The sequence below is a fragment of the Cryptomeria japonica genome, chromosome 9, assembly GCF_030272615.1.
Source record: "Cryptomeria japonica chromosome 9, Sugi_1.0, whole genome shotgun sequence".
Classification (NCBI taxonomy): domain Eukaryota; kingdom Viridiplantae; phylum Streptophyta; class Pinopsida; order Cupressales; family Cupressaceae; genus Cryptomeria; species Cryptomeria japonica.
The window spans coordinates 633070433-633085763 of record NC_081413.1 but is presented as its reverse complement, the minus strand read 5'-3'; the positions used below and the strand labels follow the sequence as shown (position 1 = coordinate 633085763).

Below are 15331 nucleotides of genomic sequence, written 5' to 3'. Positions count from 1 at the left end.
TAATAAGCCAAAAATTCCCCTACAAAGACCAAAACAATGAATATCATTAAAACTTGCAGTTTGAAGAAAATTCTCCACTTGCAGTCAGGATTTTAAAACCCAATTGAAGGAAAGATATAGCAAACGAACCCAAAATTTGACGAAATTCGAAACATAGTTCGAGGATGGACTAAGGATTAAGCCAGTCCAAGGATTAGTCGAAATTCTGCATCGGGAAGCGTGCCACAGAGTAATTTTTTTCATTTTTTCACAAAAATTTCATGTAATGGTCCTTCATTTTTTAAAACAAAAATGAGGAAAACACACAATCTAAATTTAGTAGATATCATTGGATGCACAATATTATGACTACAAGATTGTCACCGGTACAGATCTAAGGTATAGAAATTAAGATTAGTGTTTTAGAGTTAAGGTGTTATATGATATGGGTAAGAGACATAGAAAGTGAAGCGTACTTCACTTTTATGAGCTATCTGCCATTTCCTTGTAGCAATGTACTTTTTACTCATTTGACAATTTTCCAATACGCATTATGTTTCAAGTGGAATAGAGAAATATTTAGATTTTATCAACCGGTGTAGATCTACACAATATGGATGAAAGGAATTTTAGGTCACATTTTGATGTTCCCAAGTAATTCATTTTCTAGCTTTGCAGTAGCATTGTAATAATGCACCATACTCAGATAAATTCTTCTATGAAAGTTTGCTTTTGGTTCGAATATTACTCTTCCTCCATATTTAAGCCGAATCCTGAGGAGCATTGAAACTACTAAGAAAGAATTGTTTATTATATCTTTTTTCTGTTGGCATAGATATAATAATCTACAACATAATCCATCTTACATTTTCTATAAGAAGAGTTTGATTACTTATATGATGCTATTGAATAATGTGCTGTGTGTCTTATGATTTGAATGCACATGTTACATATATTTGTTTGTCTAACGGTAGTTGCTTGGTAATTGTACTAAAAAATGATAGGTTGATATTTGGGAGGAAAGAAAAGTATTTGGGTCTCGTGGTCAGATCCTTAAGGAGGAGCTGATAAACAGAAGTTCTCTTCTGCCCTCAGATAACAATACAAACAGTGGGAAAAATTTACACTCCAGTAAATTAGTAAGTAGAGTGAACTGTACTCATCCATTTGATTTTTCTGAAGCAGACAGTTGTTTGAATCTTTGGATGACTGCTATAAACATGTTTTATCAGCTTAACGTTACAGTGTACTTGTCAATACTGTTGATAAAGAAAGGTTTATATAGCTGTTATTATGGATGCAATGCCGCAGTAATATATCTTGCTCTTTTTGACATGAAATCAGAAACTGCCTGCTGGAAGTGCTTTGGAAAAGATAGTGTCAGCCTATCAGGCTGTTCAGGATGGGCATCTGGAGGAGGATGCTGTTTTGAGTAAATGCAAGGCTGCTGCCAGCTGTGTTGAGAAGATGGAAAAAGACCTTCAGGATGGCTTGAAACTTGGTAAGGGAGAGATGTGCCAGATAAGATGGTTGCTTGCTATTGATGCTTCTAATGCCAACTTTAGATGTGTATTAGACTTAAATTCGCCATGCTTCTCTCTGTGTAGTTCTTGGTCATGTTGGCTGTGCACGAGAAATGACCCACCTGTAGAATATAATCTTTTGAAATATTTGATTGTATGATTTATATCTTTAGGGCTTGTTATGTTGGTTGTTTAACCTTTATGATGAATCATTTTTGTTCAGTGGGTTGGTAATACCGTTTGTTTGAAGTTCTGAATGTGTGCATCGTTCTTGTTGTTAGGTTCTATGTCTTTGATTATCTGATTTGATTGCACGGAGAGGAGGGATGAAAATTGTTATCAGTCATCACTAATTTTTACATACTCTTGCCTATCATCTCTTAGTGTCTAATTCCCTTTGTTATGTCCAGGTTTATGAAAGGTGCTTACTTTTTCTTATATTGTGATTGCTGCTTCTTAGATTTGTTAGATGATATAGCTGTTTTGTGATATTTAAACAAGGTTATCTGGTAGAGTTGGCAATTTAATGAAATACTATAATGATCTTGGTATATTTCCAGGCTAGTTGAAATAGGTTGGTTGTGCCAGGAACAGTTCATAATGTAATGATTCAATTACTGGCAATCCTATTGTAGTATTGAGCTATGAATGATCATCAATCTCACAAGAAGTGATATATCGTACAAGAATATCTGGTGGAGTTGGCAATTTAATGAAATACTATAATGATGTTGGTATATTTCAAGGCAAGTTCAAATAGTTTGGTTGTGTCAAAACAGTTCATGATGTAATGAGTCAATTACTGGAAATGCTATTATCGTATTGAGCTACAAATCATCATCAATCTCACAAGAAGTGATATTTGGATAAGGTCTCCTGGGTTTCTGTGTTATTAAGGCTTAAACACATGAAATTCACATGAAACGTGAATTGCTCGTTATTTGAAATTGTTCTTTAATGCAGGAGAGTTGGACATTTTTTGGAAGTTTATTATTGATGCGAAACATGTATTACAAGCAATTTGATACCACTTTTTAATGCAAGACATTTGGACAACATTTGCTATTTTCCAGTTCTTGTGAAACATTTGTCAGAACTAGTAGTAATTTGAAATTCTTCTCTAATGCAAGATGGTTGGACTTCTTTCCCTAGTTTCTAATTCATGTGAAACATGTAGCACAAATAATTTTATTTTGCTCTTTGATGTCAGATATTTGAACATCATCTTTGAGTTTCTAGTTCTTGTGAAACATGCATTATAAATTTATAAGTAATTTGAAATTGTTCTCTAATGCAAGAAATTTAGAAAATTTTTTCCAGTTTCTGTTGTATTTCTTTTGTTTGGAACTTTGTTTGCTTCATCATTGGGTTTGAAGAGCTAGTGAAGGTTGTTTGTTGAATAAGTGTTTATAAATATTGGAAGATGATTTATGTGTACAGAATTCTCACTGTCAGAGTATGTGAAAGCTTCACATGGCAGAAAATAAATTCTAATCAATTATTTTCGTGCATTATTTTTCAGAATGGGGTTGGCAACTCAGATTAAATTTTGTCTCGCTGACCTGTTTTTTAGAAGATTATTCATGATTGTTTAATATGTGTACTTTTGTATACAAGAAGTACATAAGTTATCACAATTATCAGACCTTGTTTAATATGTGTACTTTGGTATACAAACAATACATAACAATTACCAGACATTGAAAGCAATACACAAGCAAAATTTGAGACCTTCACAACAAGATGGCTCACATGGCAGAAAGGAGACAACCAACCAAGTCTATTATGGCATATGCAATGCCAATATACTATTATCAATCCTAACCATCCAAGGAACTTGTTCTGATGTTTTCACACATCGCCCCATTGCAAATGGGGACCCCCGATTTTTTATGCTTTTGAGGATAGTTGTAGAGTCTTTAGCTATTAGCCTTTCACTTGGAAGAGGTGTAGTATCTTAGGTGGCCAGGAGGTAATCGAGTCAAGCCTCTCTTTAGGATGAAGTGAGGTTAGTTTTCAAGGCTTAGGAAGTGAACGATCCATGATGACCATTCTATTTGATCACCATCTTTTACATGCTGAATCAGAGGTCAAGTGCTGAAATCTGGCTAAGGCAAATTTTTAAAGAGAGTCAACTTTTAGAAGGAAGGATAGTCTAGAAGTCTAAATTATCTTGAAAAGGCTCAAGGAGAAATGATTAAGTTAGCAAAGTTGACATCTTGAGGTCACTTCCAGTTGGGCTCCAAAAGTGCGACCTAACACTTCTAGTTGGGCTTCAAAAGTTTGACCTAACACTTCCTGTTGCTTCCCAAATCAGAAAACTTTGGCTTCACATTTCCTTTGCTTGAGGATGATCACAACCTTGCTAGAACGTTGTTAAGAAGTAATCAAAAACCTGATCCATGGCAAGTGAAGGGAACACAAATGGAGTACCAAGCCAATCAACAAGTGATAAATCACTACCAAATTACCAATACCCTTGCCAAGGTGCGACATTCACCTTAGTTCTTCCACTTCTTTCCACTTCCACTTACTTCCACTTCCACTTCCTTCCACTTCTACTTTCACTTCCTTCCACTTCCATTGGTATGAGTCTAAAAAGCATTGTTTGACTTCTAATGTCGTGTCCAAAATTTTCTGGCCAGCAAACATGGTAGTTTCTTCAAGAAAAATATGCAAGTGGTTTTGGGTTAAGTATTGGTGTTCAAGCGGATAATTAGGAAGGTGCAATTTCAATCAAAGATCTACATCCAGCCAAACTGAGAGGATGGTGTAGGATGGAAAAAGATAAAGTGTGGAGTGTCATAACATAGGAATTACATCCAAATGCTAGCTTGATGGTTTGTGTAAATGAATCATGCTCTGTAATGTCCCCTATCTGATTAACACAATTAATCTATTTCAATATACTAAAACTGATTGAGAGACTAATCATGAAGCCAGTCATTGATATTCTTCAATTTATTAGTTATTAACAAGTGCTTATTTATTTTCCTCATTAGATGATTAATTTCATTATTCATAGTTCTTAATATAGAACTCAAACCCTGCTACTACTTCAGTTTTAAGGGAGTAGTGTCTATGTATGTTACCAAAGCACTTAGAGACCAAATACAATAGGTTACCTCAAAGTTTACAAATCCAAGCCCTTACTGATCTTGGGCCTATACCCTCAAGGCTTATGGGTTGCTGATCCCCACCCTATCTTGGGACTTAACCTATTGCTTGGATTCAGACTGTCCCTCTTTGGAACATCTCATTCCCATCTTCTTAAATACTGATAGTAATAACATGATTCAGGCTATAAGTATACTAACTTCTCATGTATCATGCCCATGCATACCACCAAGAACAAAGATGCTACTTCCTGTAAGTTAATAACTGTTCTGATCTGATCCAATCCATGGTGATGTTGCTGGATGCTTTGATTCCTTTCCTTTATATCTCTCAATGCGAGGGAGAGGTCACACCTCTTCATCATGCATGCCCTTTGGCAAGAGACAAACCCTTTCACCATTAGCACCTTTTGAAAGAGTGCAACTCTTCATTATTTCTACCGTTTGAAAGGGACATAACCTTCATAATCAGGTCTGCACTTCTTATTTAAATCAGATGTGCATTTCTCATTTCCAAATTATCCCCCTCTCAAATGAGGTTCCCTTCTCCCTTTTATATCTCATTGTTGAGGGAGTCACAACTTTTCCTTCCATGTCTTTTGACCATTCATTAACTTAATTTAATTTTAATTAATTATATTCTTTAATATTTTAATTTAGTTTTTAGTATTTAAATTTTATTATTATTATTTATTATTAAACTCTATTTCAAATTGGGGACATTACACGCTCAAAGGGATAATAAGGTAAGCAATTTTATTCAATCAATGATCACACCTTTCTTTAAAATTCAATTTGGATTGCAGAGGCAGATGGAGAGAAGACTTTAGAATGCTCAGAAATTGTTGTCTTATGCTATGAAGTGGCAGAAAAGACAAGTTTGGTGGTCCCAGTCAGCATGGATAGATCATCAAGTTTAGAAGAATGTGCTTGGTTAAAGTTTAAAATGCCATGAAAGAGTTGAAAGGAATAGACAAACATATGAAAGGATATGCTATGATATTTGTAAGAAAATTGTACCATGCTAGTAATGGCATCTAGTCAGAAAGAAACTGCGGCAAAGGAATAAGGATGCCCAGGTTGTTTAAGCTGCCATTATATATCAACAGGAAAAGATTAAACAACATAAGGTACACCGGCAACAAAAAGGTAAAAATGAAGATATTTGGCTGAAGAAAAAAGAGTGTGGTCTATGATTTTCATAATAAAACCATGGTAATAGAAGTAAAATCATTCACTAAGGAGTTGGTGGACTCTTGGGGTTGCGATGAAAAACAAAGAATTATGCCTAGTAAATACTTTCACCTCAGATTTAAGTCAGTGCACATTCCTAATCAGCAGCCATGGTTTGAGTTGGGGAATCATGCTAATGTAATAAGGAAATGGATTAAAGTTTTGATTGAAATTATGTTGCTATCATTTTCCCAAAAACATTGCACCTTAAAAGTTTCTATACTTTGTCAAAATTGTGAGTAAGTATTGATATCCTCCATAAAATTGTGCTTCTTTAAAAATAGGTATCAGTTAGGATAGGTTACATGAATAGAAAATGCTATTAAGAAAAAAGTACTTCTTTCTAAAAGTCACACATGCAAAGAGTTTTACACTTTTGCTAGTGTTAGAAAATATAAAAAAGAAAAGAAAGAAAGAAAAGAGAAAAGGTGAGGAGTGGTGCTAGTTTGGACTGAATTGATTAAATAGAAGTGAAAGATGTCAAAGTTGATCTTTGTACCAGTTAAAGAAAAGTTTCAAAGTTGCAGTTGCAAGAGAAAGAGCATGAGCACCAATATTCTCCAACTCTTCATCGTTCATCTACTGTTCTTGTTAAAAAATCATGAACTGATTTTTATTGCCAACAAGAGATTCAAGGTATCAGAGCGGATATACCCCTAGTACTAGTGTGTATTGGGTTATGAGTAGTCGGCTCTTAGCTACCTTTAACTCTTTGATAACTTATATAATCATATTATAATCTGTATAGATGGTTAGGTTACCCTAAGGTTATAGTTAAGCATCTAAGTTGGTTTGGGTAGCAGATAAGGCATAATTAAGTATATATAGAAGCTAGTATCTAGTTATTATCATCATATTGAATATTGCGTTCTTATTAGAGACTATTGGAAATTTGGAGGTATCAACCTTATAGCGGATTAGAAGGTTGCCCCCTCAAAGTGGCATATTATTATTAAATATATGCTGAATATTTCTTGTTATATTCTTGTATTGTACAATTCGTTTCATTGCAAGAGCATTAGGAAGACTGCAGATTTAGATCGATGTGATTGTTCATTATTCAGAGTTGCCGATTCTGATCCTGATTTATATGGCTGGGTTGGCCAGCAAATATTAAATAAATAATAAATTAAAATTACAAATAAATGTTAAATATTATTAATTTTAATTAAATCTCCTCTAGAGGCTGACTTCATGCATTGTTACTATTTTCAATAAATTGTCTTGAAGGCCAACCTACTCCTTGGGTCAGTTTACGTTTGTTGGCTGACCTAGTTGCAGGCAAGTATATAAGGGGTATCTTTGGTTACTTTAATCATCAACGGATTTCATATTGAAGTGCATTAAATGAATGCCAACCTTCTTATATGCAAACCTAAGGAGGCATTTCTCAGATACTGGGACGAAAACCCCAGTAATCCTTGTAGGTTTAATGTGATACATTGAGTGCATGCATATACTGGCTGTGGGCCTAGAGCATAAAGGGAAGCGAAGGGGAGTTTGAAGGTTGAGCATCACCTGCCAGAGACCTTCAGCTAGAGCAGAAAGAGGTCGCCATTGGAATGCTGGGCAGATTTCTGAGAGGAAGAAGCCAAGATCAGATCCGTTTCAGAATACTGTGCTCAGCATCAAGCAGGCCCAGAATCAGATTGCTGTTGATTTGTGCCATTTTCTAGGCACACATTCTTATCAGATCCTCAGCTGGGCAATGCCAACAGCCTGTGGAGTCCTGAGGTAACCAGTATGGTGCATTCCTAAATGATATGGTCATATATGTATGTGAAGTCTGTATAGTGTATTTGTTTTTAGAATTGAAAGTATAAAGGCTGTACATTTGATTATTGCTTTAGCTTATGTGATCAGTTTGCCAGGTGCCTACACAGAAGTTTGATTGTGAATTGAATCATGACTATCATTCTGATCATGGAGTAATGAATTTCTTGTAAGACTGTTACAAAGCAAAGCAAAGCAATTTTTAGATACTTTTGAGAACTGTCATAAAATATGTGTTTACTGAGAACTGTTATAAGCCTTTAGTGTTTGGATCCACATCTATTTTGGTGCTGGTGTATTTCAGTGGTTAGGTTATTCTAGAGGTTATAATTATCTATATTGGCTTGGGTAGAAGCCAAGGCATAATTACATATATATAGATGCTGGTATCTATTTATTATCATCTTATTGAGTATTGTGTTTTTATTAGAGACTAGTGGAGGTATCACCCTTGAAGTGGATTAGAAGATTGCCCCCTCGAAGTGGCATATTATTATTGAGTATTTGCAGAATATTTCACATTATATTCTTCTAGTGTACAATTTGTTTCATAGCAAGAGCATTAGGAAGACTGCAGATTTAGATCGATGTTATTGTTCACTATTCAGAGTTGCCAATTTTAGCAAGGGATGTACAAGAGGATAGTCAGATTAAAGTAGGTTATTTATCTAGTAAAACTTTCAAAGAGTTTCATGGTGTCTCAGATGGTTTGCTAGACTTATAATAGAGGATTCACCATGAAAAATTCATTAGAATCATTTAAAGACACCTATCTAGTTTGATATTTTAGCCCACTCTTATTTTAGCTTCTCACCATTTTCAAATAGAAGAGCATATTATGAGTTTGTTATATTTAGCTGAAGCCCAGACTATGTTTATCTTTCCACTATTCTTGGATTCACTTTTTATATCCCAGAGTTGACTATTGTTAAGTCCTCCATCTCGTCAAACGATGGATATGAGCATTAAGAGATAATTGTAATAATTTGAACTGTCAGTTTAACTAACAGTTACATGTCTTAGAATTATTATTAATGGATAGGATTATATATATAATAAAGCTTGCAAGCCATGAAAGTAGTCATAGATAAATTAGGAGTTATTTCCTTTCATTTAGTTTCATGCAATAGCTTTCTAAGCATAATAAATAAGTGCAATTTTGCATTTAGAGCAATGGTAATTCTCACTTCTACATATGCTAAAGTTGCTATTCACCAAGTGTTTAATGTTTTTGTCAAATCTAGAATTCATCATGTATTAGAATTAAGTATGCCTATTTTGTCTCTAAATTACTGTTGAACTGTTTTTTTTCCATTTGTTGTGTGCTTTTATAATTGCTAAAAGTGTTGTATTGTAGTATGTGTTGAGTTGATTAGTGTAGCTTTGAATGCAACTGTCATATTTAACATGCAATTTCTTGTGTATATATTTTAGTCTATTTAATCCTTATGTTGTCCTCTCATTGTTTAGTATCGTTGTTGAGTTGAATAACTCAAATGTTTAGTCTTAAAATTTACTTTTAGTCAGAAATCATACAATCCTTTGCCTTGTGTTGAAAGAGCATCTCAGCCTTTTCCTCTAGGGCAACCCAAAAAGATACTCATTTAAATTTTATTCAGCTTGAATGTGAAATTGATGGGAACGCATTTTATATATTGTAAAATATAAGTACATATTATTAATAAGTAGGTTAGTTTTTATTTTATTGGGAGCTCTCTTCTAATTTGATGAGTAGTTCTATTGCACATCTATTTTGCTTTGTGTTGCATTGAAAGTTGCAAATTAAAATGCTAACATATTAAGAAAATCGCTCAAGAAATGTGTTTTTTGCTAATCATGTTTTAAGTATAGATAGTGTATATGGTGGTTATATTGGTACTCTGGTAAGCAAAATGTAAGCATTCCAACTGCTTTTAATTTTTCGAGGTTTTTTCTTGGGTGTTGCTGCTATTGTTTCTTCTTAGTACACATTATTTATATATTGCTTCAAGAAATTGTTATTAACCTTTTGGCTCTTATCCTAACCTATTTTAGTTGACTATTATATAATATTAAAAAAGTTAGCCAAGAACATAGAGGGAACAATGCATTTATTGATACCATTTGTCTTTCTTGATCTTCTTGAGTGTCATATATTTCTCCATCTACTTGTCCATCTTGATCTTAGTAGCCTCCTCGGCTCTATGTATGGCCTCATACAAATAGCCTATGGGGCATTTTTCCTCATTAGACTTGTCTCAAGACTCTAAATGGCTCTAAAAATTGTACAATCTAGATTCTATTATGTATTTACCTGAAAATTCTCATAAAAAACATAGCTGTTGATGGTCCTACCATCCAAATGATTGGTAAATTTTGATAAATCTCACTCATTTGAAATGAACATTTGTTCCAAGGCCATTTATTGAGCGCTAAGAGTTGACAATGCAAGTAAGTGGGTACCAAATCTTGTCACCCTTGTTTTAAGAACTTCTCAACCATCTGTGAAAGTGCACATCGCTCTCAAATTTTTTCATATGATTGCAAATAAATTTGGTCATGGTTTGGGCCTTCTTTAATGCAAATCTATCTTGTGGAAGATGGCCATGTTTTTCTAGGGCTAAAGTGAGACAATGCATCACTTTTTGGCTTTTAAACATAGTTGATATCTCTTTGTCCAAAGTCTCCTAGCAGACACACAAGTAACAACATTATTTGTTACAAAATGGACAATTAATTGTGGCCCTACATTGATTACCACCTTTTCAAGTAGAGTGAAAAATGTTTGCATTGATTTGATCCTATTTAATGCTTCCACGAATTTCAAGAACATTTTGCCAAGCTTGAATTCCACTTGGGAATTGATAAAAATATAACTTCTCGTATTTGTCCACATCATCTAACATGATAGTGCATGGTAGTGCAACTTATTTAAGCCGACTTCTTGCGATGTAGCAAATAACTCACATCTTGAACCACATTCCTCAACATATTAGTTTCCAATTTTAATTTAGTATACAAGGTCTGCAGTTACACTAGATTTCGTTGTAGTTTGAAGTTTTGAGGTATTACAACATCTAGAATAATACCAAAAAGTTAGCAATGACCTTTGTGTAAATAAAAAATGATCTTCCAACTTTACCATTGAAAGATGGCTATGCTCTTTGTATAGTATGATGTGCAAAGAAGGCATTAATGTTTCCACTCTTTGTGTTAGGTCCTTGTGATGTACAAATTGTAGATGATTTTGGAATTATGTTGTTGTAATTGTGATAGCTTTGCTTTGTCGAAAGAATTAATTCTTGCCTTTGGAGCTATCAAAGCTTGATAGATGGCATCTACAAATCATTGCTTGCAAGGCTTAACATCAAACCTCACACCTTTTTCAAATGCCATTTGAAACGATAAATACATTGCCCACAACATTCAAGGCCACAAAAAATGCAGTTGATTTCATTTGAATTAGGAACAACTTTGACATGTCAATGCAAAGCCCTTTTCTCTTGGGAGGGTCACTTAAAATTTGGAAAATAAGTCAAAGAAAAAAATCATTAGGGTTAGGGTTAGGACATAATACATACCGATTTAAAAAAATCCCTAATGCTAACCTTAACCTCAATACATAAGTTAAAAAAAATCCTAAGCCTAGCTATAAACCCTTAAAAACTCAAGGATAACTGTTGGAAATAGAACCTAGAACATAGTATAAATTTAAGAAAATCCTAATTCAAACCCTAAACCCTAAAAATATTTAAGTTTTAGGAAGGTCAATGCATGCTAAACATTAAAGGGTTTTATATCTCTTAACCATTAAAAATAGGGTTTAAGGTTGGAATTAGAGCATACTTAAGGAAATAATAACTATGTTCCATCAAGTTTTGGGGATGGGAATGAAAGGGGACGACGAGATGTGTTTTCAGTATGGGGGGTACTTATGGGCCATTTTTTAAGGGACGTCAGGGGATGATTGTTAAAAAATAGGGGAATTTTAAAAATATAGAGAAATTTCAAATATGCAATGTGCATATCATAACATTGATAAAGCATTCATCATAGACATTGGAGAAGCTTAATACATAGCATTAGACTTGAATTTAGATTTCACATGAGAATTGACAAACAAATTAACAAAATTGAATTGCTTTCATTGTCAATGTGTGTACATATTATGTTAGAATTATAACAAATGCTGAAAGGCTTCAAGTTTCAACTATGAAATGACATGTATTGTAAACAATAAGCATATAACTAACTATAAATTATATGGCTGTCGATAATTAACACATGGTAGGTCTAAGAGTCAAAATCAAAATCAGAGCTCGTGAGTCATTGCCAGTATAAGGGGTTGCCTCAACCAATGGAACCACAACCAATCCATCAGCTGTCTTTTCCCCTCAGCCTGTGTAACATCTCTGGGATTGACATCCCAACGTAAGGATGTAGTGTGATGGTATGCAAGACCTCGGCAATGCTATAGCCGCAAAACACTATGTACAACCACCACCTTCTCTAATGGTCTAGTGGTAAGATGGTTCCTCTTGACTGATTTGATGATGCTATGTGTGATCAATTCCTCTCTAAAGCAAAAGAACTGACAACCTATGAAAGAAGATGAACGACAAGTAATCTCCGCTTCGGTGCATCCTTTCCATGCCATGTCTACCAACCAATAGGGTAGATTTGAGCCAATGTAGCTCTGTCCAACCTTGCCTCTAGTTTGTTGAAGGTTGGACCAGAAAGATTGGTAAATGCAAGCCACTATGTGCGAAGTAGAGTAGATTCCTCTTTAGTATCGAGGTTACCTGGAGACAGGGGTGCTAAGAGATGTTGGAGACTGGTACCAGTATTGATATAACTAATTTCCAAAAATAGGAGACGATGGGTACTTCAAGACACCAATTTTTTATTTCTATAAGTTAATAATTTCTAGAAAATATCATGACATAGAACTTTGAAAACAAGAGCACTGGTTAAGTTTAAGCTTTAAATTTAAAATTGAAATTAAAATTGTTTATAATACTGGTACTTTAGCCAATCTAAGTGGCTTGTGCATTGGGAAGTTTCCGAAGACGTTTTTTGTACCGGAGATGCGTCTCCATCTCCGGTACACGTCTTAGGGGGTAGGAGACGGGTCTCTTGGTAACGTAATTTAGTATGCTTTTTTGTAAGGGATCTAAAAAAGCCGTCTTTCACCTCCTGATCACTATATGGAGGCACTCTCCCAGGTCTTGGTGCATACTATTAGATTGAGAGCATAGGCTGCCATATTAAGCAGGGTGTTCATGATACTCCTATTAAAATCCCAAATTACGGTCACTGCTATAAATTGCTTGCTTGATTTGTCCAAGCATGCTATAAAAGGTTTCATAAATCTTTCTAAGGTTAGGAGAGTCAGTATCAACATTGTTGATGTGTTTTTACGCACATGCAAACATAGAATAAAATACCCAAAAGTATCTTATTCTCTCTTAAACAAAGCTTCTCGAATGCTAAAGATTAGCTTAAGGATCACTTGAGACAACTCCAAGGTTCTTATATGTCAGGTCTTGACTTGTGGATAAGCATAGCTGGTTGATGTGATTGCTGGTATCACAAAGGGACTTACGTTGAATTGTCGAATGCTTGAATCGCTGGAATTTGATCATCTGATGTTGCAATTTGGTGATGCTTTTGTTCCTAGATTAGCAAGGGTTGAGAGAGTCTATTCTAAGACCTAGAACGTAAGAAGATGGATGAATGATTAGATGGAATCCTATTGGGCGAGGTCTCACTATCAACTTGAACAATTTAACACAAGCTCAGTGCAATCTTCTAAGGACAATTCAAAGATGTTCAAATCATTACCATCAAACATTGCTCACCATCCAAATTAATGCATAAACAATGGATGTATGGCGATTTGAAGTTAAGCGCGTAGTATTCCAGTTGAGCACACAAGGCACGCTTACAATCGGCAAGAGGCTAGTGGTATAGACTAAACGGATTCCACACAAATGCATTCAACAAATTCCTCCATTCAATTTAATAACAAGAAAGCAAATTGAGAAGTAAAGAGAATGCGAGTTGTTGAAGTAATAAATCAAATTCACCATAACTTTAATGAAATCAATTGTTCTTTACAACAAGGGTTTGACAACAATCTTTGCCTTCTCCTAATCTAACTTCTACTCTAATCTAGCTACCATCTTAGCTCTATTCACTACTCTATTCACTGTTAACCTTTACAAATGATAGATTTGAGCCTTTTATAGTGCTCTCAATACAATTCAATGGCTTAGATCAATTTGAGATCAATGGCCGAGATTTTACAATGAAAACCCTAATTAGGGTTTGTTACAACAAACTCAATTCTAGGCAATGAAATAATTAGAACACTTTGGCACATGTCCTCTCTAGAACATTCAACCAATAGATGATAGGGGTAGGTGTCTCAAAGTTTGTGCCATCACGGGTGAGTCAAGTACATTGCATCAAGATGTGCTGATGTGGAACTTCTCTGATTGGCGAGTGGTGACTGGGACGATGACTAGGATTCCACCTTTATTTTGCATTGGTAGGCTTGATAGATCATCATGAAGGAATATTTCTTGATACTCAATATTATCCAGCTTCAGCGATGATGACGATGATCTTCTAACTTTGATTAACTTTTCTGAAACTATCCTCTCGAATGCCTTGATCATGGAAGTGCTAGGTATAAAAATCTTAGTTTTGAAGAACTACTGATGTCACCACTATCTCTCTCCTTCAGAATTCCTTCTCTTGTGACTCCCTCCATGTCGTTGATGTTGTAGATCATGTCTTTGTGTAAGTGAATGTTTCTTGTGTGATCTCCTTCTTGTATTTGTCTATGAAGTTCCCTTGAGGATATCTTCCTTGCATCTTAATTTTGATGTTTAAATTTGATCCTTGAGCGACTTGTTTCATTCCTCCTCCAATGTGATCTCCTTGATTTCTTTCTTCATCTCTTGCATAACAAACAAGCAAGCATTAAACACATATGATATTCCTTCTATTATAACCTCCTAGCTTGATGTAATTATGTGATTTCATGTGGTTTGCAGGTTTAATAAGAATATATAAAGAGAATTTGCCTTCATGAAGGGGCACTTGAAGTTGTTTTTCGCTCATAGAAAGGGGCTCTTTGAGTTTACTCCACCCTTGATGATCATGAAGTTGTCCTTGTATTTGAACTTACTCTCCGTCATTTTCTTTCATTATATGAGCTTAACTCAAAATGACTCTTTCCAAACTTCAAATCAGTTTAAGGTAGTAGTCATTTAACCAATCTTGCAACTTCGCCTTCAACTAGGAACACATGGGGTAGAGTTCACTCACTTGAATTTTTCTCTTGAAGCTCAAGTTGTAAAATTCGCTCATGTGTTATCATTTTTGAAGTTTGCTCATATGAGCTGATTCCTGAAGTTCAACATGAAATTCACTCACCCCCCTTGATTCTCGAAGTTAACTTCTTACTCACCTTGCCTCATCTTAAATTCTAAATTCTTCCCTCTCAAGAAAATTAAGGCATCAAATCAGCTTAAGGAAATGACTTTTTGGCTGCCTTGCATCTTGTTGTGAGTAAAGGAGAAAAATTCAGTCATGTATGCTGATCTTTGAAGTTTGCTGATCTATGCTGATTTATGAAGTTCGCTCATGGGCATTGATCTTTGAAGTTCGCTCATGTAGCTCAATTCTTGAAGCTCGCTCATCTCCTCCATTTTGTGA

The 15331-nt window shown here is 34.8% G+C and overlaps 1 protein-coding gene across 9 annotated transcripts in view; it reads left to right on the top strand.

The window, feature by feature from the left end:
* LOC131078102 (uncharacterized) overlaps positions 1-15331 on the top strand; it is a 181196-nt gene that overhangs the window by 99816 nt on the left and 66049 nt on the right. For all 9 annotated transcript variants that reach the window (XM_058015765.2, XM_058015763.2, XM_059211619.1 and 6 more), the window contains 2 exons: positions 984-1118; positions 1324-1480. In XM_058015765.2, coding sequence (XP_057871748.2) covers positions 984-1118; positions 1324-1480 — 292 coding nt within the window. The remainder of the gene's footprint in view (positions 1-983; positions 1119-1323; positions 1481-15331) is intronic.